At 33.1% G+C, this 22,541-nt stretch overlaps 1 protein-coding gene across 3 annotated transcripts in view; it reads left to right on the forward strand.

The window, feature by feature from the left end:
• Positions 1 to 22,541, forward strand: part of LOC143347750 (uncharacterized) — a 161,477-nt gene that overhangs the window by 125,785 nt on the left and 13,151 nt on the right. For 2 of the 3 annotated variants that reach the window (XM_076777230.1, XM_076777231.1), the window contains exons 3-5: positions 12,730 to 12,796; positions 20,709 to 20,848; positions 22,263 to 22,414. In XM_076777230.1, coding sequence (XP_076633345.1) covers positions 12,730 to 12,796; positions 20,709 to 20,848; positions 22,263 to 22,414 — 359 coding nt within the window. Of the gene's footprint in view, positions 1 to 12,724; positions 12,797 to 20,708; positions 20,849 to 22,262; positions 22,415 to 22,541 lie in introns of all 3 variants that reach the window. The other variant, XM_076777229.1, reaches the window with a different exon arrangement.

Genomic DNA, 22,541 nt, shown 5'->3' on the forward strand with positions numbered 1-22,541 from the left:
TTAAAATCGTCCAATCCGTTCAGAAATTATGACGTTTTAAAGATACACATGAAATTTTAAAGTCACATTTCTGGCCCGAAATTACATTTTCGGTAAGGAATTTTTTTCTCGAAAATGGTTAGGATTTCGAGTATATATGTATTCACCAAAAATGATTGTAATTGAACCCCGCAACCGAAAATAATTTTTCCAGAACAATTTGAAATTTTTGAATTTAATTGTTAATAACTTTTTATCGAAGCCTCCATCAACAAATTGGTATTCTTGATTTTCGTCTTATTTTGGCCTCTAGAATCCTCTGTTAGAATTTTTCCCAGGGGTGGCCGAACACCCTGTATAATTATATTTAACATATTATTGGTTATTTTTGTTTTTGAGATGATAGTCGAAATAGTTTTTTTTATCATATAAAGCTTGTGGTACGAAGACTACTTACTTTAGTTTGAACACAAGCAAAAACAAATTATTTTTAAAAATTAAATTCAGTATTAAATTCAATTCAGAAGAAACGTTTCGATTATAGTTCATCTCCAGAATGACAAAAAAATATCTACTTTGAGAATACAGTTGTAAAAATCTTTATGATACATAGTGGTCTATGAGAAAACTTCTTTTTTTAACTTAAAATTTTATATAAAATATCTGTCCTACCAAAATAATATCAAATAATTACATTTTTGTATGTAATATCAATCAATATGTATATATAGAAAATAAATTAAAAAGTAATACTGTTAATTACATGTCGATTTTATATTCCTTGGAAATATTTTGTACTTTTATTTGTCATTTTACTAAAATTTTCGTCAATTTCGAAACATTTAATACATTCTGTTGGTTTTTAATATACATATATCCTAGAATTTGTAAAATATTCAAGTTATTTTAAAGCTTTCTAAATTCAGATAACTAATATTTTTCAAACGTATCCAAGTCCTCCACGAAAGTATAATATATTACGAGTGTGCTCATAGCAGATTCAAAAATGAAATTGTTCTTTCGACCCCATTGTAAAATCAGGCACGTATTCCGAACAGAAACAGTAACAGATAACAATGTACAGTTGAAACGTGTCTTTGGCAGAAATACGTTAAATTTTCAAGAGGTTCGGCGTAGGAAGAAGGATAAGAGAACAAAACTAGATTTAAGACAAAAATAGAGAACCTTCGACCTTTCAAGATGTTTGGGGAGCAGTTTTCCTGTTTTATGAATTATATATTCTTTTCGTTTATAAATTATACACTTTCGAACAACGTACTTAGTTCTATTTATTATTCTTCCACAATAATTTTCTTTACTTTTGAATAGCTAACACTTTATTTCGAACCGTAATTTTCATTATATTTCTTTACAAATCTGTGCAGCGTCATGGAATTTGTACCATTATTTTGACCATTTTAATGAAAAATTATTATAAATAATATCATTAGTTGTATCTCTAGATGACTTTGTTTCGTAATTTCGAACCGTGTTTTTGCAAAACTATATTCTTATAAAATATTACGAATTAATTTTGGAATACGGTTAACAAACCTATGAATTAAATAATTACTAATTGATTAATAATGAAATATATAGAATATTAGTAAATGTGCCTCTTTTCTTGCGAATTCGATATTTTCGATTAAATTATTTAATCTCATACTGTTTCTCGTTAAAGTACATGATCTTTTCATTTTTTTTTCTTTGCGGTATGTGTGACCCTGGTAGTCGATAAATTCTAGAATATTCGAAGATATGTGAAAATTAAATCGCATAGAATTTCTGCCAGATTCCAAAATTCCTTCCAGACAATATTTCACTTATACTTTGAAAAGAGGAAGAGGTGATGCAATAAAAGTAACCAAGATAGCGAAGGGAAGCAAATATTATTGTATTTTTGTATAAATATTCAAATTGCATTTATTCGGAACACCGAATGTTTATCTTAAATGCAAATAATAAGAAAATAAAATATTTGCAAAGAATCTGTATTCATGTTACCCTTAAAATTAAAAACTTGTTGAATATAATCAAAATCTTTCTGGAGTTTTATAGTGCACCATGTTTACATGTTGTTAGATATTCTATACCTTTTCCAGGGTTAATTTATATTGTAGTAAAATGACTTCCATTTATGTTCGAATAGAGATATTGAAGGGTTTGTGTTGGATTAAATTTAAAAATATGGGTAACAAATGACGTAGTAGAATAATGTTTTTGGGTTTCTAAGTGTGTCAAATTTATCATCCCAATTAGCATAATTAACATTATTTAAGAAATAATATGTTTCTGATGGCTATGATTGGACTTACGTCACTTTAAAAATCAATGAAATGACGTTTGCAATTCTTAAGAAAGCACAAGTCCATAGGAAAACTAAATTTTCCTTGAAATAAAAATAAATGTATAAACTTTTATGTTATAAAATCAAAAAAATATTCAACTTTAATTCTTTGTTAAATAATTTTTACATTACAAGTTAATATTGTTTTATTAATTATTATTCAGCCTTCTCCAGTTTGTGTATAAGGCAGAGATTTAAAATAACTATGGTGGTATACAGGGTGTTCGACTACCCCTGGGAAAAATTTTAATGGGGGATTCTAGAGGCCAAAATAAGACAAAAATCAAGAATACCAATTTGTTGATGGAGGTTTCGATAAAAAGTTATTAACAATTAAATTCAAAAATTTCAAATTGTTCTGGAAAAATTATTTTCGGCTGCGGGGGTCAATTACAATCATTTTTGGTCATTACACATCCTTTTGAAATCCTATCGACTTTCCAGAAAAAAAATCGGGTAGGTGCTGAAATTTTTCGGTGAAAAAAAAGACTTTCGAATCGTCTTGGAAAAATTATTTTTAGTTGCAGGGGTCAATTGCAAGTATTTTTGGTCAACAGATACACCCCCGAAATCCTACTCAGTTTCGAGAAAAAAATTCCTTACCGAAAATGTAATGTTTGACCAGACATTGATATGCTTCCCTGAAATTTCATGCGAATTTTTAAAAAGTCATAACTTCTGAACGGATTGGACGATTTTAATGTTTAAAAAAGCAAACTACGCGTATTTTGATGGAGAATATGTAGAAATTGCAAAAATATTCGAAAAGTTGGTCCTTGAGCCCGCAAAATGAGAAAAACCCCATAAAAATGGTCCAATTTTCAAACAGCCATAACTCCTACAATTGTGAATATATTTCAATGAAACTTTTTCCTGAAGTAGAGCTCATGGATACCTACAAAAAACTATTAAACAACTTTTCTGTAGGGCGTCAAACAAAATTACTAAAAATGAAAAAGGAATTTTTAAGAAAAATCGACAGGGGGTAGGTGCCTAAATTTTTCGACGAAAAAAAAAAAATTCAAATCGTTCTTGAAAAATTATTTTCGGTTGCGGGGGTCAATTACAAACATTTTTGGTGAATATACATACCCCCGAAACCTTGTGCATTTTCGAGAAAAAAATTGAGTACGGGCGGAATTTTAAACGTTAATAACTTTTTAACGAAGCCTCCATCAACAAATTGGTATTCTTGATTTTAGTCTTATTTTGGCCTCTAGAATCCCCCACTAAAATTCCCCCAACTTGATATTATTAAAGCTTTTCGGTCTTCCCTGTTGCAGTAGTAAATCCAATGTTTTGAATAGTACATCCTCGTTTATTGTCGTTTTGTAGAATAACTTATATGGATCGCTTCTCAGAAATCTCATCCGATATATTTTAAACCAATTTACTCTATCACCGTCAGTATTTTATAGTCTTTAAAACGCCGCGTTTCTGTCTTTCTGTGGACAGGCGCTATTCTGTGTTTATAAGAAATTCATTGCACATTGATAATTCAACTGCTACTTTGATAACACTATGCAACAAAATAAAAAAGCTGGGATCTCATAAAATTTTATTGCATAATATTTTCCATATCCATTTGAAACTCTCACAATGGGATTTACGCCACTTTCAAAATAAACTTTTTCATCGCTTCATTAACCAGCAAATTTTCGTGTTACAAAATCTTAATGATTTTAAATATATTAGTAACAAGTTGCTTCAGAATGAAACGATCATGTAAAAATGTAAATATTAATGTAGCTAACTCGATTTTTTTGGAAAATGGACTTACGCCACTTTCAAAATAAACGGCTCAAATTTGGCAAAATTAACTGCACCCAAAATGTGCAACTTTAGCAGGTATGTGTGACGTAATATGCCTTCCGAAACTAAACGGTTCCCCCATCCTCGATTTGGAACCTCGTATTTGGGAACATGAACCGGGATTCGGTAACAACTGTTGGATGATCCATGGTTCAAATGTCATAGGATTTAAGTACTATAGGGAAGGTTCAAATAGAAATTTAAACATTCAGTTGGAACTGATTCTCTTTCCTAGCCTTCACTGTACGATCTGCAGACTTTTCAGACTCACATTAAAGACTTTTCTTAATACACAATATTAATTTGTGGTCGGAATATAGTCATTTTCGAAAGCTATCAAAACTAGATTTCATAAAATAAACTCGTTTTGTTGATTATCTTCAGGATTATGTCTTTCGACCAATTTGAAATAAAGAAATAACGAAATGACTCATTATTTGAAATCGCTTTATTTCAAATACCTCGACATTATTCTTATTTTCAAATAAAGGTACCGAAAATAAAGGTTTGAAATAAATTATTTCAAATAGTTATTTCTTATTTTTATTTCAAATGAAATTTGCTCAGGTCTGCATGATGCTATCTACGCATGCAATAAAAACATAAATGATAACAATAAATGTTTTATTTAATATTCAAAGTAATGATTTTCCAAAAATATACAATCAATATGGTGCTAAAGAGTATCAAAATAGCCCATATTATAAGAAAGTTTTATCACTATTATTAATTGTATATTTTTGTAAATCATTACTTTATATATTAAGTAAGATGCATTTTATTGTTACCATGTATGATAAATTTTAATGGGGGATTTTAGAGGCAAAAATAAGACGAAAATCAAGAATGCCAATTTCTTGATGGAAGCTTCGTTAAAAAGTTATAGAACCATTTCAACACAGTATATTTTTAATAATTAATTTTTTTCTTGAAAGTACATAGGATTTTGGGGATATGTGTATTCACCAAAAATGATTAAAAGTGACCTCCGCAACCGAAAATAATTTTTTCAGAATGATTTGAAACTTTCCAATTTTCTGGGTAACAGACAGTTATGGTCAGACATTATATTTTCAGTAATTAATTTTTTTCTCGAAAATGCGTAGGATTTCGAGGGTATGACTATTCACCAAAACTGTTTGTAATTGACCCCCACAATCGAAAATAATTTTTCCAGAACGATTTTAAATTTTTGAATTTAATTGTTAATAACTTTCTAACGAAGCCCCCATCAACAAATTGGTATTCTTGATTTTCGTCTTATTTTGGCCTCTAGAATCCCCCATTAAAATATTTCCCAGAGATGGCCGAACACCCTGTATAGTCTATTAAAGTTCGTTATAATTTATGTTAGATTATTGGAACTCGTAACAATAAAAAGAAGGGAAATTATACTATACAACACAAATTCGGAAAGCATTACGAAGTGGAGGTGTCATAAATAAATGAATACAAAACAGACAATCTAGAATTAAAAAATAAATAAATTACCTTTTCAAGACATTGTTTTTGATAACAAGCGCGAGACAAACCATCAATTTCGGGAAGCGCGTTTAAATGATCGTGTTCTCTCTAACGAACGAACATCATTATCCTTTGTTAAATAAATTGTAGTATCTTGTTACAAAACACAGGCAAGCCACTGGTAGAAGTCAATACAAGATTACAATTCTAAGTGCACTTATTGGTGTGCGTTTGGTAAATTGCAAATTCACAGATTCGTCGCGATCCTGCAGATTGTATTCCGCTAATCTCTATGGAAATGCGTGTTTAGCATGCATACTGTACACCATGAAATATGATTGAGCGGGCAAGTTGCAAATTAAGAGGGATACGCATGTTGATTAAAAATTGAAAGAAAATTTGATTTCACGGGACGCATGCTCGTCCGTCTTTTTTCAGGCTTTGTAGAAATATTCAATTTATTCTGAATATCGACACGATTTCATTGGAGCCGTCCATCTAGAGCGTGGAACGTATTGGAACGTACTATAATTCGTCGTCCCGTTAACATTGTTCAGTGATAAAAATCATTTACATCGACTTACAAGTTATCATTACAAATCATATCAAGAAAAATCATTTACAAATCGAATTAACACTATTTGAAACGTTATTATCAAATGACATGTTATTTTATTTTATAATATTTTCATGCCTGCATTCACTTTCGAAATAACATAATTGGAAATGTTATTTCAATAACATGTCACTGTATTTTATAATTGTTTGAAATAATATTTGAAATAATTATAAAGTTGACTTCGATATCTCCACACAGTATATTTTCGGTAAACAATTTTTTTTCTCGAAAGTACGTAGGATTTTGGGGATATGTGTATTCACCAAAAATAATTAAAAGTAACCACTGCAACCGAAAATAATTTTTTCAGAATGATTTGAAACTTTCCAATCTTCAGGGTAACAGACAGTTATGGTCAGACATTATATTTTCAGTAATTAATTTTTTTAATTGATACCCGCAACCGAATATAATTTTTTTAGTATGATTTGAAAAATTTTTTTTTCGCCGAATAATTTCAGCGCCTATCCGATTTTTTTTCTCGAAACTGGATAGGATTTCGGAGGTATGTGTATTCACCAAAAATGATTGTAATTGACCCCCGCAACCGAAAATAATTTTTTCAGAATTAATAAAAAATTTTTTTTTTCGTCGAAAAATGTAGACACCTACCTCCTGTCGATTTTTCTTAAAAATTAGTTTTTCATTTTTAGTAATTTTGTTTGACACTCTACAGAAAAGTTGTCTAATATTTTTTTGTAGGTACCCATGAGATCTACTTCAGAAAAAAGTTTCATTGAAATATATTCACAATTGTAGGAGTTACGGCTGTTCGAAAATTGGACCGTTTTTATGGGGTTTTTCTCATTTTGTGGGGTCGAGGATCAACTTTTCGAATATTTTTGCAATTTCTACATATTATCCATTAAAATACGCGTAGTTTGCTTTTTTAAACATTAAAATCGTCCAATCCGTTTAGAAGTTATGACGTTTTAAAAATTCGCATGAAATTTCAGGGAAGCATATCAACGTATGATCAAACATTACATTTTCGGTAAGAAATTTTTTTCTCGAAAATGGTTGGGATTTCGAAGGTATGTGTATTCACCAAAAATGATTGTAATTGACCCACGCAACCGAAAATAATTTTTCCAGAACAATTTGAAATTTTTGAATTTAATTGTTAATAACTTTTTAACGAAGTCTCCATGAACAAATTGGTATTCTTGATTTTCGTCTTATTTTGGCCTTTAGAATCCCCCATTAAAATTTTTCCCAGGGGTGAACACAAATCGAACTCGGGACCTTGGATTTACCTCTCCTCACCCTGCTACTCTCATTTGTTAGAATGATTTTAAAATACAATGTTTGGGTTCTGCATGATTTCAAATGGTTTTCAACGTTATATGACATAGATTAAACCTTTGATCTCTATAGCTCTCTCATTCTTGCATTTCTCTTTAATCCTTTGCTTATTCATAATATTCTATAAATATTGATAATATCGAAACGATAATGATAATTAGATACGCAGTTAAAGTATCGTTAAGATGAATAGACGCAGAATGACTTGAAATTATCATAAATATCAATTTTTATTTGAACTATTTACAAATCACATGTCTGTATATTTTGATTGCAATCGACTCGTTTCAGAAATTATGCACACAACCTTATAAAGTAAACGTTCACCAGAGACGAAAGTAATTGAAATGGAAGGATGTTTTTCAATTATGGAGAATTAATGAAACTGAATTTTTCACCATGTAATTGGGTCTTGTTTTACATTGATTGCACCATATTTGAAATATCTGTAACGTAAAAGGATGTAAAAATATCATTTGTCGCGTGTGTATACACATATATTTCTCAAATATGAATATAAATGACTTTCCATCTTTTAACACTAGGTTTACGGCACGCGTCAATTTGACGCATTCAGATTCTAAACTTAACGTTATAGGACTCATAAATATTATTTGTTAGCAATTTATGTTGAATTGAATTGATGTAACGATATGGATGTATACTCCAATTAAAAGAAAAAACTGCATTTCAATGCAACTGTCAACGTAGCGAATTATAATAAAAATATGCGCAACGAGTGTCCGTAAACCTAGTGTTAACTTTCTAAGTAACCATTCTTCTCACTTGTCAATCCAGTGTACATATGAGGCTAGGTTCATTAAGATTCAGCTGTAATCTGACAGTAGACAACATCCCTATATCTATATTAACGAAGACAATGGGGGAAATGTCCTCGAACTTCGGAGTTTAGATACCACTGAGCAGTGATGTAGCACTACAAAGTAGGAGTTGTGTTCGGCTAAGATACGCTTAGAGAATTGGCCTTGGACCTGCTGGTTGGACTCATTAGTAAGGCTTATCTATCAGATCCTATCTCGTTAGACTAGACACTATCAATCGTTCGAACAAATTTCAACTATTTAATTGTATTTTTATATAATATTATCAGTAACAATGTTTTTATATTATTTGTTTGTAACAAAAGCTTACGATTTTGTTATTAATAATGTGTAAAATATATATATTCATACTTCTGCTATATTTCGCTAAATTAAATCTCAAAGATTGTGGATACTTATCTTCCACGAAGTCCCTAAACGTTCTGTATAGAATTGACATCAGGCGACTGCAATTGTTTGTAAGTTAATTGAGATTAAAATTGAAAATTAAAATTCTGTCTTTCAATTGCAATGGCAAGTTATCTGATTAAACAAAGAAAAAGTTAATTATTGTACTATTATCAAACTAATTATTTTGAATTAATTATTGTAGTCGTATATTACCTATATTTATGCACGTTAATTCATTCTTTATAATTCTGTATTGGATTACGTAGCATGAAAATAAAAAAAGAAACTGATTGAATTCGAATTGCAATTGAATTCTGTCTTTCAATTGCAATGGCAAGTTAACTGATTAAACAAAGAAAAAGTTAATTATTGTACTATTATTAAATTAATTATTTTGAATTATTGTAGTCGTGTATCTCTATATTTATGCACGTTAATGCATTCTTTATAATTCTGTGTTTTCAGTTACAATCGAAGGTTAATTACAATGTAAAAAGGTGATTAATTGATGCTCAACATTGATTCCAAATAGTATCTTAAGTTTTATGGATGCATTCTTGGCTAGATAGTTTATTCTAAAGCAGCCATCGTTTAAGGATTTAAGATTAGTAATTTACATCAATCAGGTGACTGCCATTAGATCCAACAGGTCCACCTAAGGAAGATAAGATACACGAACCAACCGTAATTCAACCAACCCCGCTGCAAGACCTTAGATAAAGCTTAAAGATCGCCTCAGGGTTAGAAACAGAGTTCATTTTGTAATTTCGCACCACCGTAGTTACGGGAACTGTAAGTCGATCCGAACGTTAATCTTGTTAGTTTCTGCGACAAACTAGTTTTGTGTATCGTATGTAATAAACCTACGTTCTTGCAACTTCGGTTATTCCGTATATTAAATCCTTAACAATCTTGTGTAACAATAGAAAATTAATCTTCGACTGCATTGCAATAAGAGAAAATAGATCCTTTTATGAAGCACAGACAAATAGTTTACCTTTTGTATTTGCCAACTTATGAGGAAGGAAAGTATTATAATCGACACTCGAACAAATTCTTTTTATGGAAAAATGCGTTATAATAAAATTGATTTAAATTAAACTTTACATTTAACTTCTATATTCTCGGTTCAATTTCTTTTACAGTTTTTTCTTATATTTCTTAAAGAGAATTAAATAGAAAAGTTAAATGAACATTTGCAACTATTTTCTCTAATAAAGAAAACATTAAATCAAAATCTTATTAATAACGTTCATCATAAATGTGATTATTATACAGGGTGTTCGGCCACCCCTGAGAAAAATTTTAATAGAGGATTCTAGAGGCCAAAATAAGACGAAAATCAAGAATACCAATTTGTTGATGGAAGCTTCGTTAAAAAGTTATTAACAATTAAATTCAAAAATTTCAAATCGTTCTGGAAAAATTATTTTCGGTTGTGGGGGTCAATTACAATTATTTTTTGTGAATACACATACTTTCGAAATCTCACCCACTTTCGAGAAAAAAATTCGAGTAAGTACTGAAAATTTTGGGTGGGAAAAAAGACTTCTGAATCGTCTTGGAAAAATTATTTTTAGTTGCAGGGATCAATTGCAAGCATTTTTGGTCAACAGACACACCCTCGAAATCCTACTCAGTTTCGAGAAAAAAATTCCGTACCGAAAATTTCATGTCTGACCATAGCGTCGATATGTTTCACTGAAATTTCATGCGTATCTTTAAAACGTCATAACTTCTGAACGGATTGGACGATTTTAATGTTTAAAAAAGCAAACGACGCGTATTTTGCTAGAGAATATGTAGAAATTCTAACAATAATGAAAAAGTTGATCCTTGACCCCGAAAAATGAGGAAAACCCAATAAAAACGGTCCAATATTCAAACAGCCATAACTCCTACAATTGTGAATATATTTCAATGAAACTTTTTTCTGAAGTAGAGCTCATGGGTGCCTACAAAAAAGTATTAGACAACTTTTCTGTAGGGCGTCAAACAAAATTACTAAAAATGAAAAACGAATTTTTAAGAAAAATCGACAGGAGGTAGGTGCCTAAATTTTTCGACGAAAAAAAAATTTTTTATTAATTCTGAAAAAATTATTTTCTGTTACAGGGGTCAATTACAATCATTTTTCGTGAATAGACATACCCCCGAAATCCTGCCCACTTTCGAGAAACAAATTCGAGAAGGTGTGAAATTTTTCGACAAAAAAAAAAAATTTCAAATCGTTTTGGAAAAATTATTTTCGGTTGCGAAAGTCAATTGCAAAAATTTTTGGTCAATAGATATATAACCAAAATCTTGCGCATTTTCGAGAAAAAAATTCAGTACGGTTGGAACTTTGAACGTTAAAAACTTTTTAACGAAGCCTCCATCAACAAATTAGTGTGATTTTCTTGATTTTCGTCTTATTTTGGCCTCTAGAATCCCCCATTAAAATTTTTCCCAGGGGTGGCCGAATACCCTGTATTTATGGAAATATTGTTTCGAACACTGTCCTCTAAGTTGAAGAACCTAATTTAGAATTAGATTGTGGAATAGATTCGCCATACATATTGATTTTTTATTTTTATTTAGTAAATAAAGTCGTTAAATGAAAAGAATAATACTCTTATACGTACAGTGACCAGACTTTACCTTTTGTATTGGCAAACTTATGAGGAAGGAAAGTATTATAATCGATACTCGAACAAATTCTTTTTATCAGAAAATGCGTTTTAAACGCTTTCAACAAAATTGATTTAAATTAAACTTTACATTTAACTTCTATATTCTCGGTTCAATTTCTTTTACAGTTTTTTCTTATATTTCTGAAAGAGAATTAAGCAGAAAAGTTAAATGAATATTTGCAACTATTTTCTCTAATAAAGAAAACATTAAATCAAAATCTTATTAATAACGTTTACCATAAATGTGATTATTATATTTATGAAAATATTATTTCGAACACTATCCCCTAAGTTGAAGAACCCAATTTAGAATTAGATTGTGGAATAGACTCGCCATACATATTGATTTTTTAATTTTATTTAGTAAATAAGGTCATTAAATAAAAAGAATAATACTTACTTATTCTTATATTATTATATTTATGCATCAAACTTATATTATTTTTATGCAACAATTTCCGGAAGCGTTTATGTCTTCCATTTATTGTGCTATTCTCTCGTTTGCAAATGCAACGTTTGAACGTTGGTTCCACTTTTAAAGCTGTATGAAATCACGTAATACGAATTTTAAATTTTATGAAATTTCTCGTGTAAAATGTGTGTCTGCCGTGTTTCGTTCCACCGTATTATTCTGAAATAAACAACACACGACGCCCGGTGAAAAATGTAAAGCATCGCGGCGCAGTTTTATATCCTTTGCCGGTTTGGTTAAACGACGGGCGTTACGGGGCCGCAAATAATTCACAGGATGGACTTATTCGCGGAATGAAATGTGTCGTTCCGTAGTGTGTTTCACAGACGACGATGCAACGGAATTAGCAACAAATAGGATGTTACTTCGCTCAGCCGTTTTTGTTTCTTTTTACACTCGAAAGCTGCAGAGAATTCGTTCTAACTAACATAATTTTAATGTATATTACACGTGTATACGCAAGAACAATAAGTAAATTTTTAGTTTCTAAAATTCTAATTAGAACGTTTTAGGTTTTTTTCAACGCATTAAAATCTCTTCTTTTTACAAACATATTTTCAATGTAGATGCTGTTTAGTATGAGCAGTATAAAAATATTTAAATTCGGTACTTGACTATATTCTGCCTCATTTTCAATACTTACATGATTTCTTCTAGATCCATAAAGATATTAGGTTAACGACAAATACCTTCTAAAACCTTTATCTAGTCCTCTTTTCATACTACAAATAAGATTATTAGAAGAGATAAAATATTTAATAATTTTATACTATCACAGATCGCAGAAACACTAAATATGTATTTTTTATGATTCCATTTCAGAGCAGCGTCCGGTTTGATCTTCTTCCTGGAGATTACATGGGCCATCACCCTGTTTGTGCAGATTTGTGTCAGGTATATACACTTCAATAGATACTATAAATCTATGACAGTCCCTATAAACGTTTCTATCGAAATTTTCTTTTAATCACACCATATATACAGTGAGTGTAAAAGGTATTCGTACAGTGACTAATTACGACTAAAATGCTGAATAATAATGTTTACTAAACAATATTTTTTAAATAAACATCTCACATATATTCTGCAAAGTCTATAGAACAATAATATCAAATAAACACAAAAAATATTTATATTGTTCATATAAATATCAAGAAAAATGAACGAAATGACAGAAATGAACTATAAATTATTTTTAAAAGCTTTTCTTTCTTCAAAATATTCCACTAGATATTAGGAAATTGATATCAGAAAACAGTATTGTTAATAGGAGGACAATAGGAGATCCACAGTGGTCCACATTGGAAAGTATACCCACAGATAAGAGTAACAGGAATAACTTTATTATAACAATACGAAATACATTACGTTTCTTAGCGTGTCGCTACAAGAGCTCGAGACGATCTGGGGACAGAGATGCCAGAAAGGCACCGAAGGTGCTCTCTCACACTATGTCAGATCACGCGTACGTGAGCTCGTGGAGTTTCGGAAAGTCGACAAAGGCAAACTGACGCATGCCCTCTTTCTCGATTCTCCGAAGTTGCCCGAAGTAAGTTCGGACCGTCTCGTGGGAGTCGAGAGAGAAAGGCTCACACTTCCCTTTTCGCTCTTGAACAACTAATATCCGACCTTCCGTCAACAGGTCTCCACTGGCCTCTGCTGACCGCTGCTGACCACTCCTAGAATTTCTGACAACGTATAACGATTACGACTGGCTACTGTTAGCCTCTCCCAGCCTCTGCTGGCTTCTGCTGACTATCGCTTATATTTCTGACAACGTATAACGATTACTACTGACTTCTGCCTGCCTCTGCTGGACTCTGCTGACCGCTACTGACCACTCCTGTTACTTCTGACAACGTATAACGATTACGACTGGCTACTGTTAGCCTCTTCCAACCTCTGCTGGCCTCTGCTGACCACCGCTTATATTTCTGACAACGTATAACGATTACTATTGATTATTCTGCCTGCCTCCGCTGGACTCTGCTGACCGCTACTAACCACTCCTGATACTCTGACAACGTATAACGATTACAACTTGCTACTGCCTGCCCCTGCTGGACTCTGCTTGCCATTGCTTGCTACTGCTAGCCTCTGCTGACCACAGCTGACCACCCCTGATGCTTCCGACAACGTATAACGATTACTATTTGTTACTGCCAGCCTCTGCTGACCTCTGCCAGCATCTTCCGACCTAAGCTGGCCTCTACCAACATCTCCCGACGTCAGCTGACCATCGCTGACCACTGCTAACCGTTGCTGACAAATTGTGACACGATGTAATATAATATAATATGTTTATATGTATTAAAGTGTTGTATAATGTAAATCTATGGCAATAAATGATATAATTTCAAAGAATTCTATGTATTCTCATCATTTTTTACCCCTCTTTCCCTCTCCAAATTTCCCGCCGCCAGGAATTTCTGCGAATTCCTGGAAATTACGTCATTTCTAAGAATTCGGGAAAATTCTCCGTTCCCTGAAACTTATCGGCGCCCCTGAAACTTCCCGGAATCCCTGAAATTTCCAAGAAGTTTCAGGCAGCGGCTAAAATTCCGCCCTGAATTTTTCGGCAAAGAATTTAAAGTGCTATTACGTAATATTACGTAATATTACGTAACATTACGTAATAGCTCTTTAAAATTTTTCGCGGCCGGAATTTTTCGGCAAAAATTACGTAATATTACATAATGTTACGTAATAATAGGTAATATTACGTAATAGCTCTTTGAAATTTCTCCGACTGGAATTTTTCGGCAAAAATTATGTAATGTTACGTAACATTATGTAATATTACGTAATATTACGTAATAGCACTTTAAAATTTCTCCGGCCGAAATTTTTCGGCAGAAATTACGTAATATTACGTAACATTATGTAATGTTACGTAATATTACGTAATAACGTCATTTCCAGGAATTCGCAAAAATTCCTGGCGGCGGGAAATTTGAAATCTTTCCGGGGAATTTAGAAAATTTTAAAAGATTCGGAGTGTCTTATAACTAAGGGAATGATTTCGATAGGAAAAGAAGGGTAAAAATGATGAGAACACATAGAATTCTTTGAAATTATATCATTTATTGGTATAGATTATACAACACTTTAATACATATAAACATATTATATCATATTACATCGTGTCACAATTTGTCAGCAACGGTCAGCAGTGGTCAGCGATGGTCAGCGATGATCAGCGATGGTCAGCTGACGTCGGGAGATGTTGGCAGAGGTCAGCAGAGGGTGGCAGTAGCCAGTAGTAATCGTTGTACGTTGCCAGAAATATAAACGGTGGTCAGGAGTGGTCAGCAGCGGTCAGCAGAGGCCAGCTTAGGCCAGGGGACGCTGGCAAAGGTTAACAGAGGAAGGCAGGAATCGTAGTAATCGTTGTACGTTGCCAGAAATATAAACGGTGGTCAGCAGTGGTCAGCAGCGGTCAGCAGAGGCCAGCTTAGTCCAGGGGACGCTGGCAGAGGTTAACAGAGGAAGGCAGGAGTCGTAGTAATCGTTGTACGTTGGCAGAAATATATGCGGTGGTCAGCAGAGGCCAGCAGTGGCAAGCAGAGATCAGTAGGGACGAACAGTAGCATGTAGTAATTGTTATACGATGTCAGAAGCATCAGGGGTGGTCAGCAGTGTTCAGCAGAGGCCAGCAAAGGCATGCACAGGCAAGCAGAAACCTGCAAAGGCAAGCAGAGACTTGTAGGGGCATGCAGTAGTAAGTATTAATCGTTATACATTATCAGAAATACCTGCAGTGGTCAGTAGCGTTCGGCAGAGGCCAGGAAAGTTCAGCAGAGACAAGCACACGCTGACAGAGATCAGCAAAGACCAACAGAGGTTAGCAGAAGTCAGTAGTAATCGTTATAGGTTGTCAGAAATATAAGCGATGGTCAGCAGAGTCCAGCAGAGGCAAGCAGTAATCAGGAGCAGTCAGTAACAGTCGCTGTATGGTGTCAAAAATTGTCGGGAATTCTGTACTTTTGTTAGCACTGGTCATCAGAGGTCATCAGAGGCAAATAGAAATCAGGAGTAATTTGCAGAGTTCAGTAATGAACTCTAGGAAAGGCGAGTAAAAATACCTGGGCAGTCGAGATTCCGAATCGTATGCCGTAGACGGGAGGTCGGATTTCAGTTGTTAAGAGCTAAAAGGCAAATGTGAGCCTTTCTCTCTCGACTCCCACGAGGCGGTCCGAAATTACTTCGGACAGCTTCGGAATAATCGAGAATGAGGGCATGTGTCAGTTTGCCTTTGTCGACTTTCCGAAACTCTACAAGCTCACGTATGCGTGATCTGGTATGTGTGAGTAGGGTACCGGGTGCTGAATCTGGCATCTCTGGCTGGGGATCGCACGCCGCGAAGTTTCGTTTAAATAGCGGTTCGTTTGACAATCGCCGATCGCTGAAAAAGCTAGAACGCGATCGGTCTACGTGTGCAGACCAGGCCGTGTGCAAACCACGCCGTGTGTAAGGCGAACCGTTAATGGCTTCCGTCTCGTAATACAATGTAACGCGGCGGCTTCCTATGACAACAAACAGGAAAGCCAGGACGAAGTGGTGGAATGCACAGTTCTGATTGCTGATGTTTAAAATTTAAGAAATTAAAAAAGTCAACAAGAGCATGAACATACATAGTCGATTGTTTGTCGATAAACCAGACGAAAATCTACGATCAAGCAAATTCTACTGGCATCTGTTTGGACAGAATTTAACCGTTTGCACTCCGAGAATATTTACTAATATGAATGATTAGCAATAACAAATTAAATTTTGTGATGCGATTTCTAAAAATAAAAAAAATATTCTTTCCACAACCATACAGGGTATTCGGCTACCCCTGGGAAAAATTTTAATGGGAGATTCTAGAGGCCAAAATAAGACGAAAATCAAGAATATCAATTTCTCGATTGAGGCTTCGTTAAAAAGTTATTAAAAAATTAAATTAAAAAATTTCAAATCAATCTGAAAATAATATTTTTAGTTGCACGAGTCAATTATAATCATTTTTGATCAATAGACATACCTCCGAAATCCTACCCACTTTCGAGAAAAAAATTCGAGTAGGTACTGTAATTTTTAGACGAAATTAAACAACTTCAAATTATACTAAAAAAATTATATTTAGTTGCTGCGATCAATTGCAAGCAGTTTTGGTGAATAGTCATACCCTCAAAATCCTGTGCGCTTTCGAGAAAAAAATTCTTTACTGAAAATATAATTTCTGGCCGGAAATGCTTCCCTGAAATTATATGCGAATCTTTAATATGTCATAACTCCTGAACGGATTGGACGATTTTAATTTTTCAAAAGGCAAACAACGCATATTTAGGTGAAGAATATATAGAAATCGCAAAAATATTCGAAAAGTTGATCTTTGACCCCGCAAAATGAGAAACACCCCATAAAAATGGTCCAATTTTTAAACGACCATAACTCCTACAACAGTGAATATATTTCAATGAAATTTTTTTCTGAAGTAGAACTCATGGTTACCTATAAAAAAGTATTAGACAAAATTCCCGTACAGCGTCAAACAAATTTATTAAAAATGAAAAACGAATTTGTAAGAAAATTCGATAGGAGGTAGGTGCCTAAATTTTTGGACAAAGTAACAAGTTTCAAATCGTTCTGGAAAAATTATTTTTGGTTGTGGGAGTTGATTACAATCATTTTTGATGAATACACATATCCCCGAAATCCTACGCGCTTTCGAGAAAAAAATTTATTACCGGAAATGTTTGACCACACATTGATATGCTTCCCTGAGAATGCGCATGTTTAAAACATCATAACTTCTGAACGGATTGGAGGATTTTAATGTTTCAAAATGCAATCGACGCGTATTTTGGCGAGGAATATGTAGAAATTGTAACAATTTTGAAAAAGTCTTCCTTTAACACCGTGAAGTAACAAAAACCTCATAAAAATAGCCCATTCTTCAACTGTCTATAACTTCCACAATAGTGAGCATATCGCAATGAAATTTAATATAAAAGTAGAGCTCATGGATACCTACAAAAAAGTACTAAACAACATTTCCGTACAGCGTCAAACAAATTTATTAAAAATGAAATACGAGTTTTTAAGAGTAATCGACAGGTGGTAGGTGTCTAAATTTTTCGGCGAAAAAAAAATTTCAAATCGTTTTGGAAAAAATATTCTTGGCTACGGGGGTCAATTACAATCATTTTTGGTCAATACAAATAACCCCGAAATTCTACTCATTTTCGAGAAAAAAATTCATTACTGAAAATATAATGTTTGACCGTAACTGTCTGTCACCCTGAAAATTGAAAAGTTTTAAATCATTTTGAAAAAATTATTTTCGGTTGCAGGGGTCAATTACAATCATTTTTGGTGAATACATATACCCCCAAAATCCTACGTACTTTCGAGAAAAAAATTCTTTACCGAAAATATACTGTGTAGAAATGTTTCTATAACTTTTTAACGAAGCCTCCATCAACAAATTGGTATTCTTGATTTTCGTCTTATTTTGGTCTCTATAATCACCCATTAAAATTTTTCCCAAGGGTGGCCGAACACTGTATATAGGAATATCTACAATTTAAATTTTATTTGTATATTTTCTAAATTCAATTTGTGTCATCATGAAACTTCAATCGAGCTATGGTACGTATTATGTTTGTCGCCATAACGGCTCCAGTGAAGTGCAAAGTGTTAATATAGATTAATCAAACGACCAAATTTTATACTTAATCAAAATAATATAAAGTTGTCCAGTTTTATGGGACACTACTGTCCTTATAAAATTAATCGAATCAAAAACGATGTTTATGAAAATACCATGGTATGTCGAACATGTTCGAACGAGGATATTCAATCTGGACGTACCTCGAGTTGTGTTGGACGAATCTCCATCGATTTTCGCGTAATGACGAAAGGCGTAATAACGTCAGCGAAGAATCGAAATCGTTGAGAATGCGAGGCCGACTCGTTAACCGGGGATTCGAAAATAACGAAGAAAGGGCGCGGATGAAAATTAGTGTGGTAATTATCGATTCCGTAGTTTGGCCCAGTTTCCTTTCCATTCGGTCGTAAGTTTGGTCGGCGCACACAACGATTCGATGAAGAGTGGGACACGAAAGGAAAAAAAATGCAAGAATACGATGGAGACATCGACGATTCTGAACCAGCGGTATCTGCTCGTCTACTCGTCTCGTTGAAAGTAGAAAGAACGGCCGATGGAATACGGTAAAAGGAGTTCCGAGGAACGATTTTATTGCCCAGCGAACTTCTGACGATCTATCTCGCGTCGACACCAGTCGTTTCGGAAGTTTATATCCCTGTCGGTTATGTAAAAAAAAATAAAAAAACGACCACGATAGAGTCGTTCAAACGTTTCCATGTGTCCTTGTTATTACACCAGATGGAGATATGGCATCCTATTCCACTCTCAGAAAATTACTGTCTATACAGCTTCTTTTTCGGGGTTTGAAAAAGAAATCCAAGGGAAATATTACGATAAAGGTACGGTGATTGTCGTTTAACCAGTTAACTGAGTTTGACGAGTATACTCGTCATGGAGAGGTGCCAGGATTTTTTGTCATGACGAGTTTTATAAAATAAACCTATCTTTTTGATGCAATATTTTAATAGCGACACTTACTCTGTGCTTGACGACTATACTCGTCATCGATCGATTTTCGGGACACACAGAAATTCGCACTTTCAATACGGAGCGACACAGTTGACTGGTTAAAATCGTACACCAAACGATTCAATCGATTCTCATTTATAAATCGTGAAATTTGTAGTAAATAACTAAAATACAGATACAGGCATTATAATTAGTAAAAATCGAACAGTACTTATATATAAAGAGCGACGGATCGCGCAAAAATCACAGAAAGGTTAGTTTTCTCTGTAGTCCAGTAGCGTACGTTTTAAATTTCGCGCCAATAAGGTTCTCTGTAGGTCCGCCATATTTGTGCTTTAATTCACGTTTCTGGCATACAATAAATGTGTCTTTGCTTCTTATGATTTCAAATATTACCCTTGTAGATAATAATTATATTGATACGTTAATAATAATCTACTTGCTGCAAAAAATTCTACCTTTGCAAACTTTTTATAAGATAACATACTGTAGATTTGCAAACTTAGGTTATATCAGGGAACAAGATATGTTTATTAATTATAAAATGTGTGATATCTTGCTTGTGCTTGCTTTTATAGTAAAAGTATTAATGACACTGATAAAAATTAAATTTATAAACCTTTTTGACAAATTTTCGATACATACAGGTACAGAAACTGTTGGCAGAAAGGATTTTAAAATATAGTTGGGTCAAAATAGTCCACAATACGAATAAAGGATTAATAAAAATTATATCCTAAATATTGAATACTTATTACATTCTGACATCTCCCTGCAAAGAGTACCTTTTTTTACCACTATCCACGAATGGTAATCCTATTCCTAAAGAGGGCCCAAGAAGATAAATCCAAATTTTAAAAATAATACAAATAATCATACTGTTCTTGAAAGGTCGAATGAAGTACTACAAAATAGGAAATATTCAAATGCAAGAAATAAACGAAACTCGTTATCGTATAAAGTCCAAAAAGGTTTGATTTAACTAGTTAATTTAGCGAAGACAATGCCTACGTACTTTCAGAGTATAAGTAGAAATTCTGTGCATAATAATTCGTGGAAATTTAAAGAACGACGTTTTACGCCGACGAAAGTACGTACTAATAAATTTACGAAATTTTTAGCGACACAGATCTTGCACAGAACGACAGAGAATCCGATAAAATTGTATGCATTTTGTTTCAGAAACGATGAGTCTCTCTGTTCGTACTGTTGGTCGGGTGTCCTGGCGATAACGATGGGTTGGCGAAGAGCATTGTTTTATCTGCCGCTATCCTGTATTTTGGCATGGAAACCACACAGTCTTTGGTTGTCCTACGTTGCGGGTAACTTCCAAACTGTATAATTAAAAACACTCTCGTTTACGTTCTGTAAAAATCGAATTATCTTGATCGTCAATAGTACTTTAAAGAGACCAATTATATTAGGTGGTCCCGTAAGTTCGTGACGTTCGATATTCTGAAATTGACGAGGATAAAATTTGTAATTTAATAGAAAACAAACAAAATTTGTCGGCTCGGGAGATTCTTGAAACTTTAACCCTTCTATGAAGTCACCTCTAGCGTGACACTTCATATAGTTAGTAAAACAAATTAGCGGGCAAATTTTATTTAAAAAATGCTTTGAAATTATGTGCATGTATGTAAAAGTCTTGTATTATACACTTTTCAGCGTAATAATATTAGAATTAAGTATAAAACTTATGTCTATGAACATTCCAGTTGTTTGATAAAATCAATTATATGTGCATGCACAATCCAATTATTGTTAATATTGCCTAGTATGTTCAAATTAAAAAATAAAAGATGGAAGGCGAACAACAGTCTACTTTTGTGAAACTTGCGACAGGAAGCCATTTTTACATGTAGAAGATTGTTTTAAAAAGTACCATAGTAATAAACTAAATATTCGTATTTTGATACTATACATTTTTTCTGAACAATCGTTTTGTTAATATAACATTAAACTTTAAATAACTGCAAGCAATTACTTTATACCTAACATGTGATATCAAAACCACAGAAATTAATTCATATTTGGCCGAGAACAAACTAGAAAAACAATTATAGTGCAAAGGGTTAAGCTGATATCAAAAACACTCGTAAAATTTAACTTCCACGATAGTTATTAATGAAATGAAGGAAACTCGTTGTTTTATTTAACAAAAATATTCATGCAATCAGACTCAAGCACGATCAAAAATATATCGTTCCGTAAGTCAGTGTAAATTCCAAATTTGAAGCAAATAGATTTTGTGTCAAAGCGTCAATTTTGAAATTTACACCGGCTTACGGAACGATATATTTTTGATCGTGCTTGAGTCTGATTGCATGAATATTTTTGTTAAATAAAACAACGAGTTTCACAGTAAAAAAATATTTAAATTACTCAAAACAGAAAATCATAAAAGAAAATGGCAAATACATATAAAATGGGTAGTATTTAAAATTCTTAAAAAAACACACAAACGGATCTATTGCACAACCCAATACATTTGTTATTATTGAAATTGAAATATACACAATTCTTCAAAATACATGCACTTGTAAAATTTAACTTCCACGATAGTTATCAATATTTTGTAGTTACATATCGTGGACATATTTTGTAAGTACCATATGTATTTAATGTAAATACGGAGAGGAACGGTGAAAATTTGAGGCTAAGTAATAACGTGAAAAATACCACTGAATGAAAGAAACATTCCTCGTTATTCTTGGACTGTTTTTATATCCACAGCCGGACTTTTGGCAGTGCTATCCTTGCTGCATATTGCAGCCAGTGCTTTAGGAAGTCACGGTGCCTGCCAGATAAGCAACGCCACGGATTCGGTAGGCGAGAGCCTCCTAAATACAAGGCCAGAGAATTACGATCGTTTCGAAGAAGTTTTGGTAAGTGAACGAGGTAAAAGTATGAAGTGTAATTCGTTACACGTTACAAAATCAGTGGAGAAATTAACACTAGATTTACGGACTGAGCCAATTTGACTCATTTAGAATTTTGTTGCTGTATATATAA

This window comes from Colletes latitarsis, chromosome 11 (assembly GCF_051014445.1).
Source record: "Colletes latitarsis isolate SP2378_abdomen chromosome 11, iyColLati1, whole genome shotgun sequence".
Lineage (NCBI taxonomy): Eukaryota > Metazoa > Arthropoda > Insecta > Hymenoptera > Colletidae > Colletes > Colletes latitarsis.